At 47.2% G+C, this 15,625-nt stretch overlaps 1 protein-coding gene across 1 annotated transcript; it reads right to left on the bottom strand.

Moving 5' to 3' along the window:
* Window positions 1–2,471: 2,471 nt before the first annotated feature.
* Window positions 2,472–4,720, bottom strand: HTR1D (5-hydroxytryptamine receptor 1D). Its single transcript, XM_054292553.1, has one exon. The coding sequence runs from the start codon at window positions 4,312–4,314 to the stop codon at window positions 3,178–3,180; it is 1,137 nt and encodes a 378-aa protein (XP_054148528.1). The 5' UTR covers window positions 4,315–4,720; the 3' UTR covers window positions 2,472–3,177.
* Window positions 4,721–15,625: the final 10,905 nt, after the last annotated feature.

Below are 15,625 nucleotides of genomic sequence, written 5' to 3'. Positions count from 1 at the left end.
ATCATTAACTGCAATGGAATAGACAGGAAAATACAAAGCATCCTATCTTCACAGTACCAAAGTACCTTTTGCAATAGAGTGTCAGAGTGGTAAAAAATCATAATTGTCAATGTAAGCATTCTGAAATTGTGTGATAAAGTGTGTTCTGCAAAAACATTTCCATCATTTCATAGACTGATAACATGCAGAAAACAGGAAGAGGACTTTTGGCCTGTTTGTTTGTGAAGATGTGATCTGTTCCTCAATAGAGCTTCATATGCTTAAATAGTCTTACATATTGTTATTTTGTTCCTTTGTGCATTTTGTTCCTCGTGTGCATTTGTTCCTTTGTACTCCCCTGACAAGGAGCTGTTTTCACATTGGTGAGCATGGTGGGATTGCTTCAACCCACAGGCTTTCAATGGCCATATTTCTGTCACACAGCAAGTTCAGGTTTGTCCTGGATCATGTCCCACATTCATTGTCCTGCCAGTTTCTGTCATGGTGACTCCTCCTTGCTGACACTCATCCTCTTCCCTGCTTGTAGGAATAACCTGCACTGGAATTTAAATGCAGGATGCTGCAGTGAACACACATGCTTTGACATATATTTAGCTATTTATTCTGTTTTCAATAAATATTATATTGAATTATATTATAATATCATTGAAATAACTGATATTATAACATCATTGAAATAATTGATAATATTGATATTATAATATCATTGAAATAACTATCTTCTTGGACATATCAATATGTATTTCTATACAAACATAACATGTTTTAACTTATCTTTGTGCTCAATATTGCAAGAGCTTCACTGGAGAGGCACTGAGATATCACTCATCCCTCATGTATCCTCTGTGAAATAAATTTGTGTGCTCTGGACTGCAATTCACAGAGCATTGTAAAACAAGGTAAATATGGACATTGATCTCTGTGACACAAGAGCCTCCTCCTTTCAGCTCAGAGGCTGTGGGTGTTATTTAATTTATGATCCTCTCTAGCAAGAGTTTTCATCTGCCAGTTCCATATCACAATTTTTTCCAATATAAATTACTGAGGCATGCTATGAAATATTTACCAGCAATAAGAATGGTGTAATATTAGACCATGTGCCTTTTAAAATCAACCTATAATCTAACCAAAGAAAGGCCCTACTTTGTTTGCTCTTGAATTAAAGTGTCAAAGAAGAGTGGTGGATCATCTTCCTGTGCTGTATCTTACCATTCTGTTCATAATTGGAAATCTTCAAGGGTAGGAAATGCAGGAAGAGAACAAAAGCACAGCTGATACAGGCAGGGAAAGCACTAGCCAGCCTCTCAAAGGCCCTTCCAGGACCATGATCTGTAATTTTATGTTTCACACTGAGCAGGTGAATCACCCAGGGATCTTGGAAGCCATCACAAACTGGCCCAAAGGTGAACATTTCAGACTGTCATCACGAGAGGAGGATGAGAAGTTGATTGCTGCTATAACAGCACATGGAACAGTACCAGGGACTGCCTCGTGTGGGAGTTCAGTTTTCCACCCTGGTTTATGGTTCAAGCCTTCCCCTGGGGGCTGTGTCAGCTCAGATGTCCCCAGGCAATGCAGCAGCACAGCTCAGGATGTGGCAGTGCCACTCTGGAGGACACTGGGTGGACATGGCCCTGTAGTGGCACCATCCCAATCTCTTGGCAGGGCCAGATCAGTGAGTGCCCTTTTGGGAGGGTGGAGGAGCCAAGTCCCAAACAGAGCAGCCTTAAATGCTTCAGTGAGAGGGAGGACTGCCCTTCTATGGGCACACAGCTCTCTCTCTGAGTCCTGGGCCATCACTTCATGGTCCATCCTCAGCAGAGGCACCAGCAGCAGGGAGAAGCTGCAAAGCTGTGCCACAAATGCGGAGGAGAGGCTGAAAGCTGGGTGGACATGCACTGTGGTGGAGTGTGTTGGGATGGCCACAGCAGCGGGGGTGGAGATGAATTGCAGGCTGAGGGATGGAAGGGAGGTCAGAAGGATGATGGGGTGATTTTCAAAGCAGTGTGAGGCTCTCATATTCAGTGTAGACATGACACTTCTGATGTAAAATGCCCAGAGACTAAAACATTGTGTGACATTTAGGCTGCACCACTTGGTGTGCTGACTTCATCCAAGACCTCCTTGTGCCAGCTTCCACCTGGCAATCAGGGAAATGATCCCAGAGACAGAGGAGGGCAGGTTAGAAGGGACCTGCTCTGTGACCCCAGCAGAGCGTCCTGACAGTGATTCCTGACCACAGTTTGTTTGACCACTACTTAAAGAATTCCAGAGACAGGGGTGCCACATCCACCCCAAAAACCTTAATTACTAAGAAACTTTTCCTTGGTGTGTCACTTCATTCTCCCCTAACTTCCCATATTTTGTCACCAAGGAGTGAACCTTTTGCCTATTTTATTTATTCCACACTGACACTAACCATATTCTCCTGCTTCAGTTTATGCATGCAAAAAAGTTAAATGACAGAAATATAAGATCAATCGTTTTCATGCTATTTATTTTGTAGCATTTCTTCATTGGCTGCTCTATTAATGATAAAATGTGTAATAATTAATTCAACTAAATTGTCTCCTTCCTACACTTCACCGAAAGCATAGCTTCAGATGCAGCATTTGTGAAATATCCACATAACTTACATCTGTGCTATGCTGCTCTGCCCTGCTGCTGATTATAGTCAGGCTGTGTCACACATCTCCTGAATTAATTACAGGTTTTATCAGCTTCACATGGGTAAGATGCATGCCATAGAAAATATAAATATCAGATCCTGCTCTCCAGAAACTCTCTCAGCTGACATAAATGGTTAATAATATACAGCAGAAATACTAAAGTGTTGTAAATACACACACAGTTTCCTCCCATCAGGGTAATGTGTCACCTCATCCCACAAAAACTCCCTGGTTCACACACCTTGCCCCATTGCAAAGCTTATTTCATGTGTCACTGATCTTATATACACACATGATCACTGCAGTGAGCATGGACAATTTCTGGTTTGGCAAGTACAATCCCAGACAGAAAGTATCAAATTGGCAAGAAATTCCCAGAAATTTACATGCACAGAACAGGGTAGTAGCAGAGATGGAAATTACCACTCAGTTCCTTGGGAATAAAAGCACGGAATTTCTCAGGTAGGCTGTGAGATTGCACAAGGGTCAGGTACACAGGAGGAGAGTCTCAAGAGGAGCACTTTTTGAAAAGTATTAGTTTCTGGAAAGCCTGTTTAAATTCTTCGTTAAAAGCTGTATAAATGACTGGATTGATTAATGAGTTTAGGTAACCCAACCAGGTGAAAAAGTCCAGGAGGATGGGATGAAACCAACAGGCATCTTGGCAGATTGGTAGGACTAGGGATATGACAAAAAAAGGCAGCCAGCAGAAAATGAAAGCTCCCAGAATAATGCCTAAAGTTTTGGTAGCTTTCCTTTCTCTCGCAGCAGAGATTCTTTTCCTTTCCAGCACACTATCTGCAAGTTTTATTTTAACAGGACCCAGAAATATTGGGGATGCACCTGAATGGGAATGCCCTTCATGGAGGCTGGCATTAATGGAGCAGAGGGAGGAGCCTGCAGAGCCAGTGATCAGGTGTGCCGTAGTAAAACGTTTGCCATACAACGAGGGCGGCTTCAGAATCCTATCTCGAGCTGCTACATAAATTCTCCCATACAATATCAGCAGGAGCACGGTCGGGATGTAGAAAGCTCCACAAGTGGAATAAATGGTGTAGGAAATTTGCTCAGTGTTTACAGCACACTTTGCAATCTCTTCATGAGCTTGCACTTGCCTCCAGAAAAACGGTGGCACGGAGATGCTGATGGATATCATCCAGACCACGGCAATCATGAGGGCTGCTCGGCCAGCGGTGCGGCGCTTGGAATATTCCAGAGCGTCTGTGATGGCCCAGTACCTGTCCAGGGCAATGACACACAGGTGCAGGATGGAGGCTGTGCAGCACGTGATGTCTGAGGACAGCCAGATGTCACACAGCAGCTGGCCAAAGGCCCACGTGTGGGTGACGGTGTAAGCAATGCTGACAGGCATCACCAGCACTGACACCAGGAGATCAGTCACTGCCAGGGAGCCGATGAGGTAATTTGCAGGTGTGTGGAGCTTTCTAGTCAGGAGAATTGTAATAACAACAAAAACATTGGCGAGGATCGTTGCCAAAGTTATGACGGCCAGAAGGATTGACAGTGAAATCTTCAGCCCCAAGAGTGTCCTTTCATCCCAAGGCAGAGGTGTCTCAGTGACATTTAATGATTTATTAGCTGAGCTCTGGAGAGAGAACTGTGCTGAATGGTTGTACTGAGTCATCCTCTGCTCTGATTTCACCTTCCAGTGGAATATTTCTGGGATAATGAAGAAAGATGCTCACTTCTGTTGATAAAATAGAATTTTTCATACTTTGGTCGAACACTGAAGAATTATTAACTTGTTGAAAACTTCAGCTGAAGCAGTATATGAGGTACTCTCCTATGGAGTATTTTCCATTACATCACATCACATCACATCACATCACATCACATCACATCACATCAACTACATAATTGCTAAAGCAAAATGTCATCCAGACCCAAGTCTGGTGTACAACAATGAAATCAGTACTATAAGTGATGGGAATTCAGGTGGTTTTAATCTTGAAGAAAACTAAATAATTCTTTATTATCTTTTTTTCACACCTCCTTTCTGACCTTATTTTCTGCAAAGTTGCATAAATCAATACTGATACCCTTACTGAAGGGTAAGAGATGGAAAAGAAACACCTGGGCATGCAGTTGATGTCCCTTTGTTTGAGACAAAGCTACCCTCAAGATTATTTTCCTTTTCTCTCTAATAGCTGAGTTTCATGGGTTTGGTATTTACAAGGGACACTTTGTTAGTAGAGTACCTAACATATAAAACAATACTTCAGAATTCCTTGCGTAAACATAATTTCTCCCAGATTTGCAAATCAAGACTTCTTCAAGCACAGACCTCCATTTTCATTTATTTCTGCAGACTATTCAGGTTTTCCCTTCAACAATTAGTCTTCAAATGCAGAAGTCAGGTGCTGGGTGCCAGACCCCAATGCACTGGTGCACATTACAGCACAATATGCAATCTACAGGCTTTCCATACTTTTCCTTGTATTCACCAGGGCTGGATTTCCTGAAGTCTTCACAAACCTGAAGGAAACATCCTGAGACAGATTTCACTCACTTCCATGAGCACCCGAATGTCAGTTCTATTATGCCAGCCCAACCTTTCTTGAAATACATCCTGAATGTGGGTTGGGAATGGCTTTGGAGAGTGCTGTGAGGGCTACAAGGAGGAACAGCCAACTTCTGCAAGCAGACAGTCCCCAGGCCAGCCTCCTCCCAGCCCTGGAGGAGAGGAGCCTCTCTCAGTCATCGCTGGTACCAACTCATGCCATCCATCCAGGCACTCAGCTGGGAATCTGTGCAAAAGAGGAGCAAAATATTCCGCATGAAACATCAGCACTTGGAACTCAAACAGCTTCTCTTAAGCTCCTAAATCCTAATATAAGAAGCAGCACTTTTCAGTTTGGTGTATTTGATTTTTTTATATGCAACCACCTTCTGTCAGTCAAACATTTTTCAGATATGCTTTTTCTTTTGAGATGTACTTTTCTAATAAAGAGACAGAAAAGTCTTGTATTTCACTCTAGACTATTATTTTCTTGGGTTTTTTTTTTCTCTCAAGGAAGAGAAAATCCCTTCCTCATGACCATATTGTGATACTGGGCAAAGCCATTGCATGATGATTTATCATGTACTCAGGAAGAGTTACCATCTAGACAAAATGAACATATTCCCAATAATTTAGTATTTCAATGAAGTTACCTTTTACTCAACAAAAGAATGATGAATACAGGTAAATTATTTTCCTGTTAGAAAGAAAAAGAAATTAAGTTTGTGTAAACTACAGATACTGAAGAAAAATAATATTAAATGACAAACAGTCATTAAATTATGTAAAATACAAGGTCATACACATAACTGCCTGTTAAGGAAAGCAGAAAACAAATATATAGATATTACAAATCCTGAAACAGCAGAGCCCAGGGGTGGGAAGTGGGCACCCAGCATGTTTCCTGAGAGCAGAGGGATGTGCTGCCAGGGCAGGATGCACACACCCATGGAGCATGAGGAGCACTGGGCAGAACCTGGGTGTTGAGGAGCACATTTAGTGCCAGCTGCAGGTTGAGCTCCTGTAGATGACAGCTCCTAAAAGACATCTGAAAGTGCCACAGGAAACTTTGTGAAACACCAGCACTGCCATTGGAAACCTGGTGAGGAACCCAGGGGTGCCCTGTGAGTGTGGGGTGGCTGCCAGGGGGTTCAGTGGTGCAAATGTGGCTGCCAGTGGCTCCGGGATGGTCACACAGGGAAGTTTCCCTGCTGCTGGTGCTGTTATCACCTCTAGATGAGATAACATCACCTCTAGATAAGACAGCACCGTGTGTGCCTCTCTGGGCTGGCTCCATGCATGGGGTGGCAGTGCAGCCTGCAGGCAGCTCAGAGCACCGGCCCGACAGCCCCAGCCCGCAGGGCATGGCAGGGCTGTCACCCTGGCGTGTCACCAGCCTTGTCACACTCCACAGCACGGGAATCCTCTCAGCTGCCTTGGCTGCATCACCCCTGCGCTTGGTCATCTTTCCTTGGGCTTCCCCTGCTGCTCTTGGCCGTGGGCTGTGGGCATTGTTTTCACTTCAAAGCACCTGTAATAAACTGAAGGTGATGTCACAGCCACCAGAGTGAGATTGGCACAGCACAGCATGATGACATAAAATGCCAGGCTGCAGCAAGCCAGTTTAACTCTCTGCAGTAAGAAAGCAAGGGCAAGGTGGCATGGAAGGGTCTATTTGAGGAAAAACAGAGCACCAGGTGTGCCAGGGCAGGTACAGTGACAGGCAGGAGAAGGCTGGGTGGCACCAGGAGCTCCTCAGGGCCGAGTGTCATCATGTGCTGCATCACCATTGTTCTCAGTCCATTTTTCCTTGGGCTTCACCTGGTGCACTTGGCCATGGGCTGTGGGCATTTTTCTCACTTCAAAGCACCTGAAATAAACTGAAGGCGATGTCACAGCCACCAGAGTGAGATTGGCACAGCACAGCATGATGGCATACAGTGCCAGGCTGCAGCAAGCCAGTTTAACTCTCTGCAGTCAGAAAGCAAGGGCAAGGTGGCAGGGGAGGGTCTATTTGAGGAAAAACAGAGCACCAGGTGTGCCAGGGCAGGTACAAGGCTGGGTGGCACCAGGAGCTCCTCAGGACCAAGTGTCATCATGTGGCCTCTGGGTATGGAGCTGCAGAGATTGCCCAGATAACCAGAGGTGCTCGGTCCCAAGGGTAAATAAACAAAGTCCCAACACATTTCTGCTCCTTTTGGAGCACAGTTATTACTGGAGAGTGGGGCAATTCCTGCAGAGTGTGATTTCATGGTGCAGCTGACACTTTCTGAGGATGCTGAGCTGCAAGGAGAAGGCTTTGATGCATCTCTGCAATGCTGGGCTGGAATAAATAATGTGTACAAAAGAGGTATGTTGAAATAAAAATACAGAATTTACTCTTTCACTAAATAGAACAGAAAAAAAGAGGAAACTTAGATAAAATGTCCTTTAGTAAGTTGCACATTTCCTTTAAGTTCACACTAAATTTAGAGGAATTAGGGAATTAATTTTCTTCTCTTGAAGGTGAAGAATTGCAAAGGGATGGTTGAGAACAGAGCTGAAGTTCAGCACATTACTGGAAGTTCATTTTGCAGCTTATTTTTGCTTTTCATTTAAATGTAGAGTCCATGAAATAGAGCAGGTCTATTCTGTCATGCTGAAAGTGTGATCAGCAGTGAAGCTGCTTCCAGTGAGAGCCAGCAGCAGGTGGGCACAAGGCAGGACAGGAGGCGGCACCTGGCCAAGAGGAACCCTCCGAAGGCCCTTTTATTAAAACAGGGAGCAAGTTTTGAGTAAGTTCTTGCGTATTTGGGACAATTGCCTCAAGCATGCATCATAGGGTAGATGTGGAGCCCAACCTGAAGACAAATTACTGTTCAAACAAAATGAAATCCATTTAGAATTAGCTCTAGGAATGTGCCCATCCAGAGATCACAACCAGACCTGGATGCAGCTCCTGGGAGAAAACCAGGCAATGCTGCATTGCGTTGCACTGAAACATCGAAGGTGCACTCTGTGTAAATTCTGTTTGCATCTGAATTTCTGGTCAAGCCCAGCAGCAGCTGAGCTCTTTAGGGCTGAGCATCTCTCCTCACTGCCAGCGAGGGGAGCTGGTAGAGAAGAGTTCTGTTTGTGGAGAAGTATGCCTGGCTCTGTGAGTGTTCACAGAGCACGGCTGGGTGTCTGATCTGCCAGGATCATTGTGACTGTTTCCAAGTAAATCAGGTCCCTATTTTGTTCATTTGATACAGAGAACAGCATTCTATATGAGAAACTATATGCAAAACATTTCTCATTTTAAATAAGCAACTACAGTAATTGGCAAGCAAATATTAGCAATGTTTAACACCTTCGCACTCTCCTCTCCACCGTCTATTTTTGCTCAGCTTTTAAAAAATTATTGTTATTTTCCCTCTCTAACCTTTATTTACACACCACCAATATGCATTAGTTATCCAACCCATTGATAATTACCACGTTACAATTGCTGTTACACATTATAACTAAATATTTCTTATCAAAGAGAAAATCTGGGGTTTAATAGGCCGTGATTCTGGTAAATGCCACATTGCAGAAACAGCCTCTACAACGTGTTACAAAGTTCTTTGGAGGGAGCAGGGGCTGGGAAGCTCTCAACCATAAAGTTGAATTTAAGGACAAGTGCAAGGTAGGTATTTCAGGTAGAAATGAGCAGTTCCCCTGGTGTGTGATGGAGAGTGACCAGCTCAGCAAAAACCCTGCACAGTGTGGGATCAATGTGCACTGTCAGCAGAAACTCTGACATTGTACCAGGGCAAAACAGCAACACCTTGGCAAGTGTGTACCTGGGAATAAGGCCTTGAATAGATCTTGTTCTGCTCATTTTGGACAAGGCCAAATGGCAGCCTGGCATCCAGCTCTGGGCACTGATCCCAGCAAGATACAGATCACACAGCAAGAAATCAGAAGGAAGCAGCAGGAACCATCAGAAAAGAAAATGGGGATAAACTGCATGGGAACAGGAATGCTGGGGTTTGAAGAGCACAGCTGAGATGTTCAACAGCCTTTCTGTGCATGAAAGCCTGCAGAACAGGAAGGAATAGTCTGTTCCCTGTGGCTGTGACTAATATCACTGAAGGGAGAGAGACAACTGCAGCAAGGAAGACTGAGCCCCCAGGAAATCTTTGGAGATAGTAAGAGCAGTGAAACAAAGTATTGCTCAGGGACACTTGCATCTCCATCTCAGAAAGTCACAAGAACAGATCTAATAATCTTTTTGCAGTGTGATTTCCTATAACCAATGAAGCAGCAGGAAAGTAAAGTGGATTAGTTTACCCCATGTAAAATGGTGAAAACCATATTTTTTTTGACAGTATAAACATAATGAGCTCCAATTTTGAACTCCAAAATGAACAAAAAACCAAGAAAGTGAAAGTTTTTGCATCACAGTTCAGGTCAGGAACCAGCTCAAGACTCGGCACTGTGGTGCTGTGGATTTCCACACGGGCAGAGGAACACAGAGAGTTTTTGTTGCTTTCTAGAAAGGACTGGTGAGGAATGGCGCAGCTGCCTGTGACATCTGTCAGTGGATGTGCTCAGGGCAGCAGAGCCCCCAGACTCATTTCAGAGCATGAACACAAGGAACAAACTCCCCATGACTGTGGCAGGTAAGAGCACAGAATATCCTCTTGACAGGTTGGGGCATCAGCCTCATGAGCATTTCCCATTCGCCTCTGGCTTTCTAAGCATTGCTCCCTGACAGCTCTCTGCCCTCCTTTCTTGCTCCACTCTGATCTTTGGTGTTCTCTTCTCCTTCAGCTTCACTTTCTAGCATGCACACACAGGTTTCCCTGACGTACAATCCTTGTCCCTTTGCTCCCTGAGCATTTGAAGCAGCACTCCCCTTCAGCTCTGGCAGCCCTGGCAAAGAAGCTGAGCAGTTGTTGCTCTGACCCCAGTTTTTGTGGCCATGATGCTGGTTTGGGTTTTTTTGTTTTTTTTTTTTCCCTCTGGCTTAGAATCAACTCCTCTACCCATCCCAATTTCACGGAGCTCAGAGACGGGAAAATATCCAAATTCCTTCTGCACGATTCTCTGTGCTCACCCAGGGTCAGGGATGGGCAGGCAGGAGGGAACAGCTTGGCTGAGCTCTGCACTGCCCCTGTGGGGATCACAGGGGGGGATTATGGCTTGTGTGCACACTGAGGGATGCCTTTCTTTACATGTGTGCATCACCAAGGGACAGAAAGGAATCTTTACTCAAAAGACAGAGGAAAATCCAGACAATTTTTATGCTGACTTTTCATATCTGGATGGTTTCCTTCAGAGCTCGATGTAGGAGAGTTCTATCCAGGCAAACAAGTATTGCCCTGCTGTGGACATGCCAGAAGTGACTGACACTTGTCACTAAGTTCAGTTCTGCATCTAGGTGAGCACAGTACACTGCCATCATTCTTACTCTGTGTTAAACACTGAAAGTAGCCAGGCCCCTCACATCTTCCTGCATTTTGACACGTCTCAACTCAAGAAATACATTTCCCAGATTTCTAAGTAAGCTGAAAACCAGCAGAGTTCACACCACGGGTTTGACTTTTTTTAAAAAAATTCATTATTCTCTGCACATGCTTGATTCCCAGCCCATCAGAAGTGTCATACATCAGAAGAAAATGAATGACTGATGGCTGGTGAGAATGCTTCTCTGAGATCAACCAGATCTGGGGGTAAATGTGAAAACCAGAAAATGTTACCAGCAACGTGGAAAACAACAAATTGACTGTTTGTTTGCTATTTGCTAATTTTAATATTTGAGAAGCATGTAAGATATAGATCATAAACCCTTTGTTATGATGCTGCTTTAACTTTTAAGACAATATGAAAAGGAAAAGCAAATTTGCCTTGAGAAACCTCACAGATCCCAGCTATTGCTTTCTGGAATAATCTGTTTGGCAGCAGTTCCTAGAAGGAGGAAGTTACAATTACTGGCAAAGGAATCCCACCTCTCTAAAGTCAGTTGTGGTGTTAATTTTGCAAAGGAAGTTGTTTTATTTTCCTGGGGTTTACATCAGGCTCACAACTGGGAAAGGGTCTGTTTCTCTGGGGCAGAATAATTCTCCTTGAAGTCCATGTTCCAGTTTCATGCACTGCTGCCCACTGGAAACTCCAGACTGCAACGCTGGCAGTCCTTGTGCTTGGCTGGCCCCTGCTCTTTGCTGCAGGACCAGAGCCCACCCCAAAAGTGGCTCATGTTCATCATTGAATCAACAGGTGACAGGTGTCCCTCTGGCTCCATGTGAGAAACAGAGCATTTTGTCCTGAAAGCCTGGCTTGCATCCAAGCAGGTACAGAGACATGGACAGGTGAGGATTCCAAGGGTTCAGTGTCACACTGGCAGCTTCTGGCTTTGCTCTAGCCCCTAATCAGAGGTGACCTTTGGCCACCATCCTACCCAGAACAGGAGTGAAGGAGAAACCAGACAGCCCTGTCACTCATCGAATACAAACCAGGATGGTGTGGGATAATAACGGAACAACCTTAAAGCAACCCAAAGCTTTCCCCAGGGCAATCTACATAAAATTACGCCTCTAAAGTGGTCACTTCATTTATCCAGTATTACCTGGTGGAAGAGCCCTGCAAGAAGCATTTAAAGCTCTAAATCGCCTGTGAGCTCCCTCCCAGACACGCACGCAGGGTCAGTGCAGGCTGCCCAGACAGGCTGCGGCTCCGAACACTCAAGGTCAGGCTGGACGTGGCTCTGAGCAGCCTGACTTGACTGGAGATGCATCTGGTGGCTGGGAGGACAGACTCGGTGACCTCTAAAGGTCCCTGTCCGCCCAAACCCTCCCGTAATTCCGCGATGCCCGCGGGGTCCCCGCTCTCCGCAGGGCGATGCCGCCACCGAGCTCTGCCCGCCCCATGCACGGGCACCTGCAGAGCCGGGGCGATACCGGGGAGATACCGGGCGATACCGGGGAGATACCGGGGCGATACCGCTGATCCCGGGGCGATACCGGCTGATCCCGGGGCGATACCGGCTGATCCCGGGGCTGATCCCAGGGTGATGCCGCTGATCCCGGGGCGATACCGCTGATCCCGGGGCTGATTGCCGGGGTGATACCTGCTCATCCCGGGACTGATCCCGGCGCTGATCCCGGGGCGATGCCGCCGCATGACCCGTCCTCCCGACCCCCTCCTCCCGTTCTCCCTCCTCCTCCTGGGCTTTTCCCGGGGCCGCCGTGGCGGAGCCCCCGTGTTCTGTCCCCGGGCACCAACTTCAGCCGGGGCCGAGCGCCCGCCCCGTCGGCATCGCCGCGGCCGCCAGCACTCACCGCTGTCCCCGCTGTCCCGTTCTCGCCCGGTTCCTGCAGCGTTCTCCCGGAACACCGGCGGCCCCGGCCGGGCTCGTCGCGCCCGCGCTGCGCGTCCCGCTGCGCTCCGCTGCTCCCTCCGCTCCCCTCCCCTCGGCTGCGGCTCGCTCGGAACCGGGGCTCGCTCAGAGCTCGGTGTTCCCGAGGATCTCACCGCCCCAGCGGGGCCAGCGCTGCCCGGGGCTGCGGGACGCGGCTGCTGCCCCTTCCCGGGGGTTCCGTGCGCCGGACCCCGCCGGCCAGCCCGGGCTGTGCCCCGGCGCCGTGCCCGTTCCGTATCCCGGTGCCGTGTCCCGGTGCCGTGCCCGTTCCGTATCCCGGTGCCGTGTCCCGGTGCCGTGTCCCGGTGCCGTGTCCCGGTGCCGTGCCCGTTCCGTATCCCGGTGCCGTGTCCCGGTGCCGTGTCCCGGTGCCGTGTCTCGGTGCTGCGGTGCCGTATCCCGATGCCGTGTCCCTGTGCCAGCCCCGGTGCCCTGCCCGTTCCGTGTCCCGGCTCCGTTTTCCCGAGCCCTGCCCCGTTTCGTGTCCCGGTGCCGTGCCCCGTTCGGTGTCCCGGTGCCAGTCCCGGTTCCGTGTCCCGGTGCCGTGTTCCGGGGTCGGGCAGCCTGGTGCCGTTCCGGTGGATGCGGGGATCCACAGCTCAGGGCAGCGGGGATGCCGAGGACAGAGAGCGGCTCCGAGCTCCTCCGGATGGGCTTGACCCAAGTGCTGCTTCAGCTTGGCTCCGACCTGGGCTTGCACACCCTCTCAGCACAGCCCTCCTGCTTTCCGTGCTAATTCCAGCATTTTTCAGCGATGCACTTAGTGGATTTTTACCAGTTCCAGTTGCTAACTAGAAATGAATGTTATTTTCTCTTTCTTTTTATTTTTTTTCCGAAGAAGCAGTAACTATGTTCACACTAGACAAAACTTTTACATAAAAGTAATTCGGATTCCAAGGTCTTGGAACAGAAATTCTTAAGCCACAGCCCCTTTGCAGCATCATTTGGCCTTAAATAGATTCTAAATTAGCCATTGCCAGCTGTCTCCATTTTCCTCTGGCAGCTAATTTACATATTGGATTACTTTCAAAATACAGATAATCCCATGATTTTTGCACACTTAATACTGTGGACAGCCAGGCTCTGCCCTCTCCACCACAGTGTCTCAGTAAATGATTTTTAATCCTGAACCCAAGCCTGCTGTATCACCCCTCAACTCAGTCCCAAAAAATTCACACTCCCTCCAAATATCTTGGAGGTTTTGCCCCAACTTCGACACCCCAAATAGCTGGCTGCTCCCAGAACAGCAGCACTTTACCTATCCCACTGCAATGGACAAGGGTTTTGAACCTGGAATGGCTGAGTGTGGCATAAATCATAAAGCCTCACTTGGGACTGAGAGGAAAAGATGAGCTTTTTAAACTGCAGCCACATGGTGTGAATCTTACACAGAAAATAATAATTCCTTGCAGCATCACTTCCCTCCCAGGCTGGGAGAGGACACATGGCGAATCTTTTGAGCCTCCAGAATTTCCCACTGAGACGAGAGCAGCTACAATAGGTTTCCTCTGAAAGCCTGAAGATGCCTCTCCATTTATTTTCCTCCCAAACAATGTGGGTGTTGTTCTGTGGGTGGGAATGTGTTTGATGTGATACAATGTGAAAGGAAAGAGGTTGGCTCTTTTATATCTCCACATGAGGAATAAATCCTGCCCTTGGGCTGGAGATACTCCATGGAAGCTTTGCAGCAGAGTGCAGGCTGCTCTGGGGTCTGTGGCCACCCCAAGAACCCTGCAGTGCTTTATCAGGAGAAGAGAGCTGGTGTGCCACAGACAGAGCACAGATTCCTCCTGGAATGGGAAAAAAAGGAGTAAAGTTGCTGTAAGGTTGTTGTTCTCCCATGCCAGGGCTTCACAGATATCAGTTATTTTCACAAACACTAATTCCATGCAGAAAAAGGAAGTGTCTGGTGCCCTTCCTTAGGCTGACTGGGAAAATCAGGGAAAATTCCAGGGTCCAGACTGGTCTTCAGATATTAAAAAAAATAAATTCTTCTCGCTCTGACTTTGATCCTCCAGACACTCTCTAATAAGAGCTGGAGCACATTTCTCTCGTGCTTTACAAGGTCAAGATCAGTATTGTGTTTAATATCCTGTGTTGAAAGTCCTGCTTAGAGAAAAATAATGCAACTACTCTTTTTTTGAGATATATTATCTTCACTTCTGATGGAGCAGGTGCACAGGGAGAATTTGTGCACAGGCCCAGAGCTGGCACAAATGTGCACCAGTGAGACAGACAGATCTGCAGATAAAGGAATCTTTGAAACAAGACTAACACTAGGGGGGGAAAAACCAAACCTACAGCTGGATTGGCAAGGCTGGCAGAGTCACAGCAGCCTGTTGGTGCTGCTCAGTCTGTAAATCCCTGTGAGGGATTGGAGATGTTGGTGCTCTCCATCACTGGAGCTCAGGCACATCTGCACCCACCTGGTGCTGCCTGAGGCAGGGCCTTGGGTGAAAATCAGCATTTCATACACAGCTTTTAGTAAATTTCTTCCTTCAATCCACTTATTAAACTTTCACAAGGCTGATTTCATTTTTCCTGGTTAAACGGAGCCCATCTAAGCAGTCCTACCTCTAATTTTTTTCCCTATCATCTCTGACTCCCAGAATTTCTCACCGCTGCTGCTCCCAGTTTAAACATTTCCCCAGCAGCCTGAGCCAAAGTTCTGATGCAGCTGAGCCTTGGCTGGGGAGTGGTGCACTAAGGGTTACAGGCACATCCAAGGGGAATTAAAGCTCATCCAAAGCTCCTGTCTCAGAATCCTGGGTGAAAGCCTCGCCACATCGACCAGACCTGGTTGCTCTCAGGTGGTGAGCAGCATTTCCTGGGTGTCCGATTTCACAGGGCTCAGGTTTTTATTCCCTTGCTGCAGAAGAAAGGCTGAAAAGTTGCTGTTTTCACCATCAGGGGAACAATTTCCTTCCTTGGTGTAGCTGGAAGGCCACCAAAGGCAGAGCTGATGCTTTTCCTCTCAAGGGTTTTGGCGTCCAGGCTGTCCCAGAGCGAGCCCACAATCTGATCTGATCTAATTCAACCCCCAGACACATTGGGGTGATGTTGCTGTGA

This window comes from Melozone crissalis, unplaced genomic scaffold (assembly GCF_028551555.1).
Source record: "Melozone crissalis strain CALT ecotype California unplaced genomic scaffold, PUWL_Pcris_2 ptg000111l_1, whole genome shotgun sequence".
Classification (NCBI taxonomy): Eukaryota; Metazoa; Chordata; class Aves; order Passeriformes; family Passerellidae; genus Melozone; species Melozone crissalis.
Note: the sequence above shows the minus strand (reverse complement) of the source record. Positions and strands in the feature narration are given on the sequence as shown.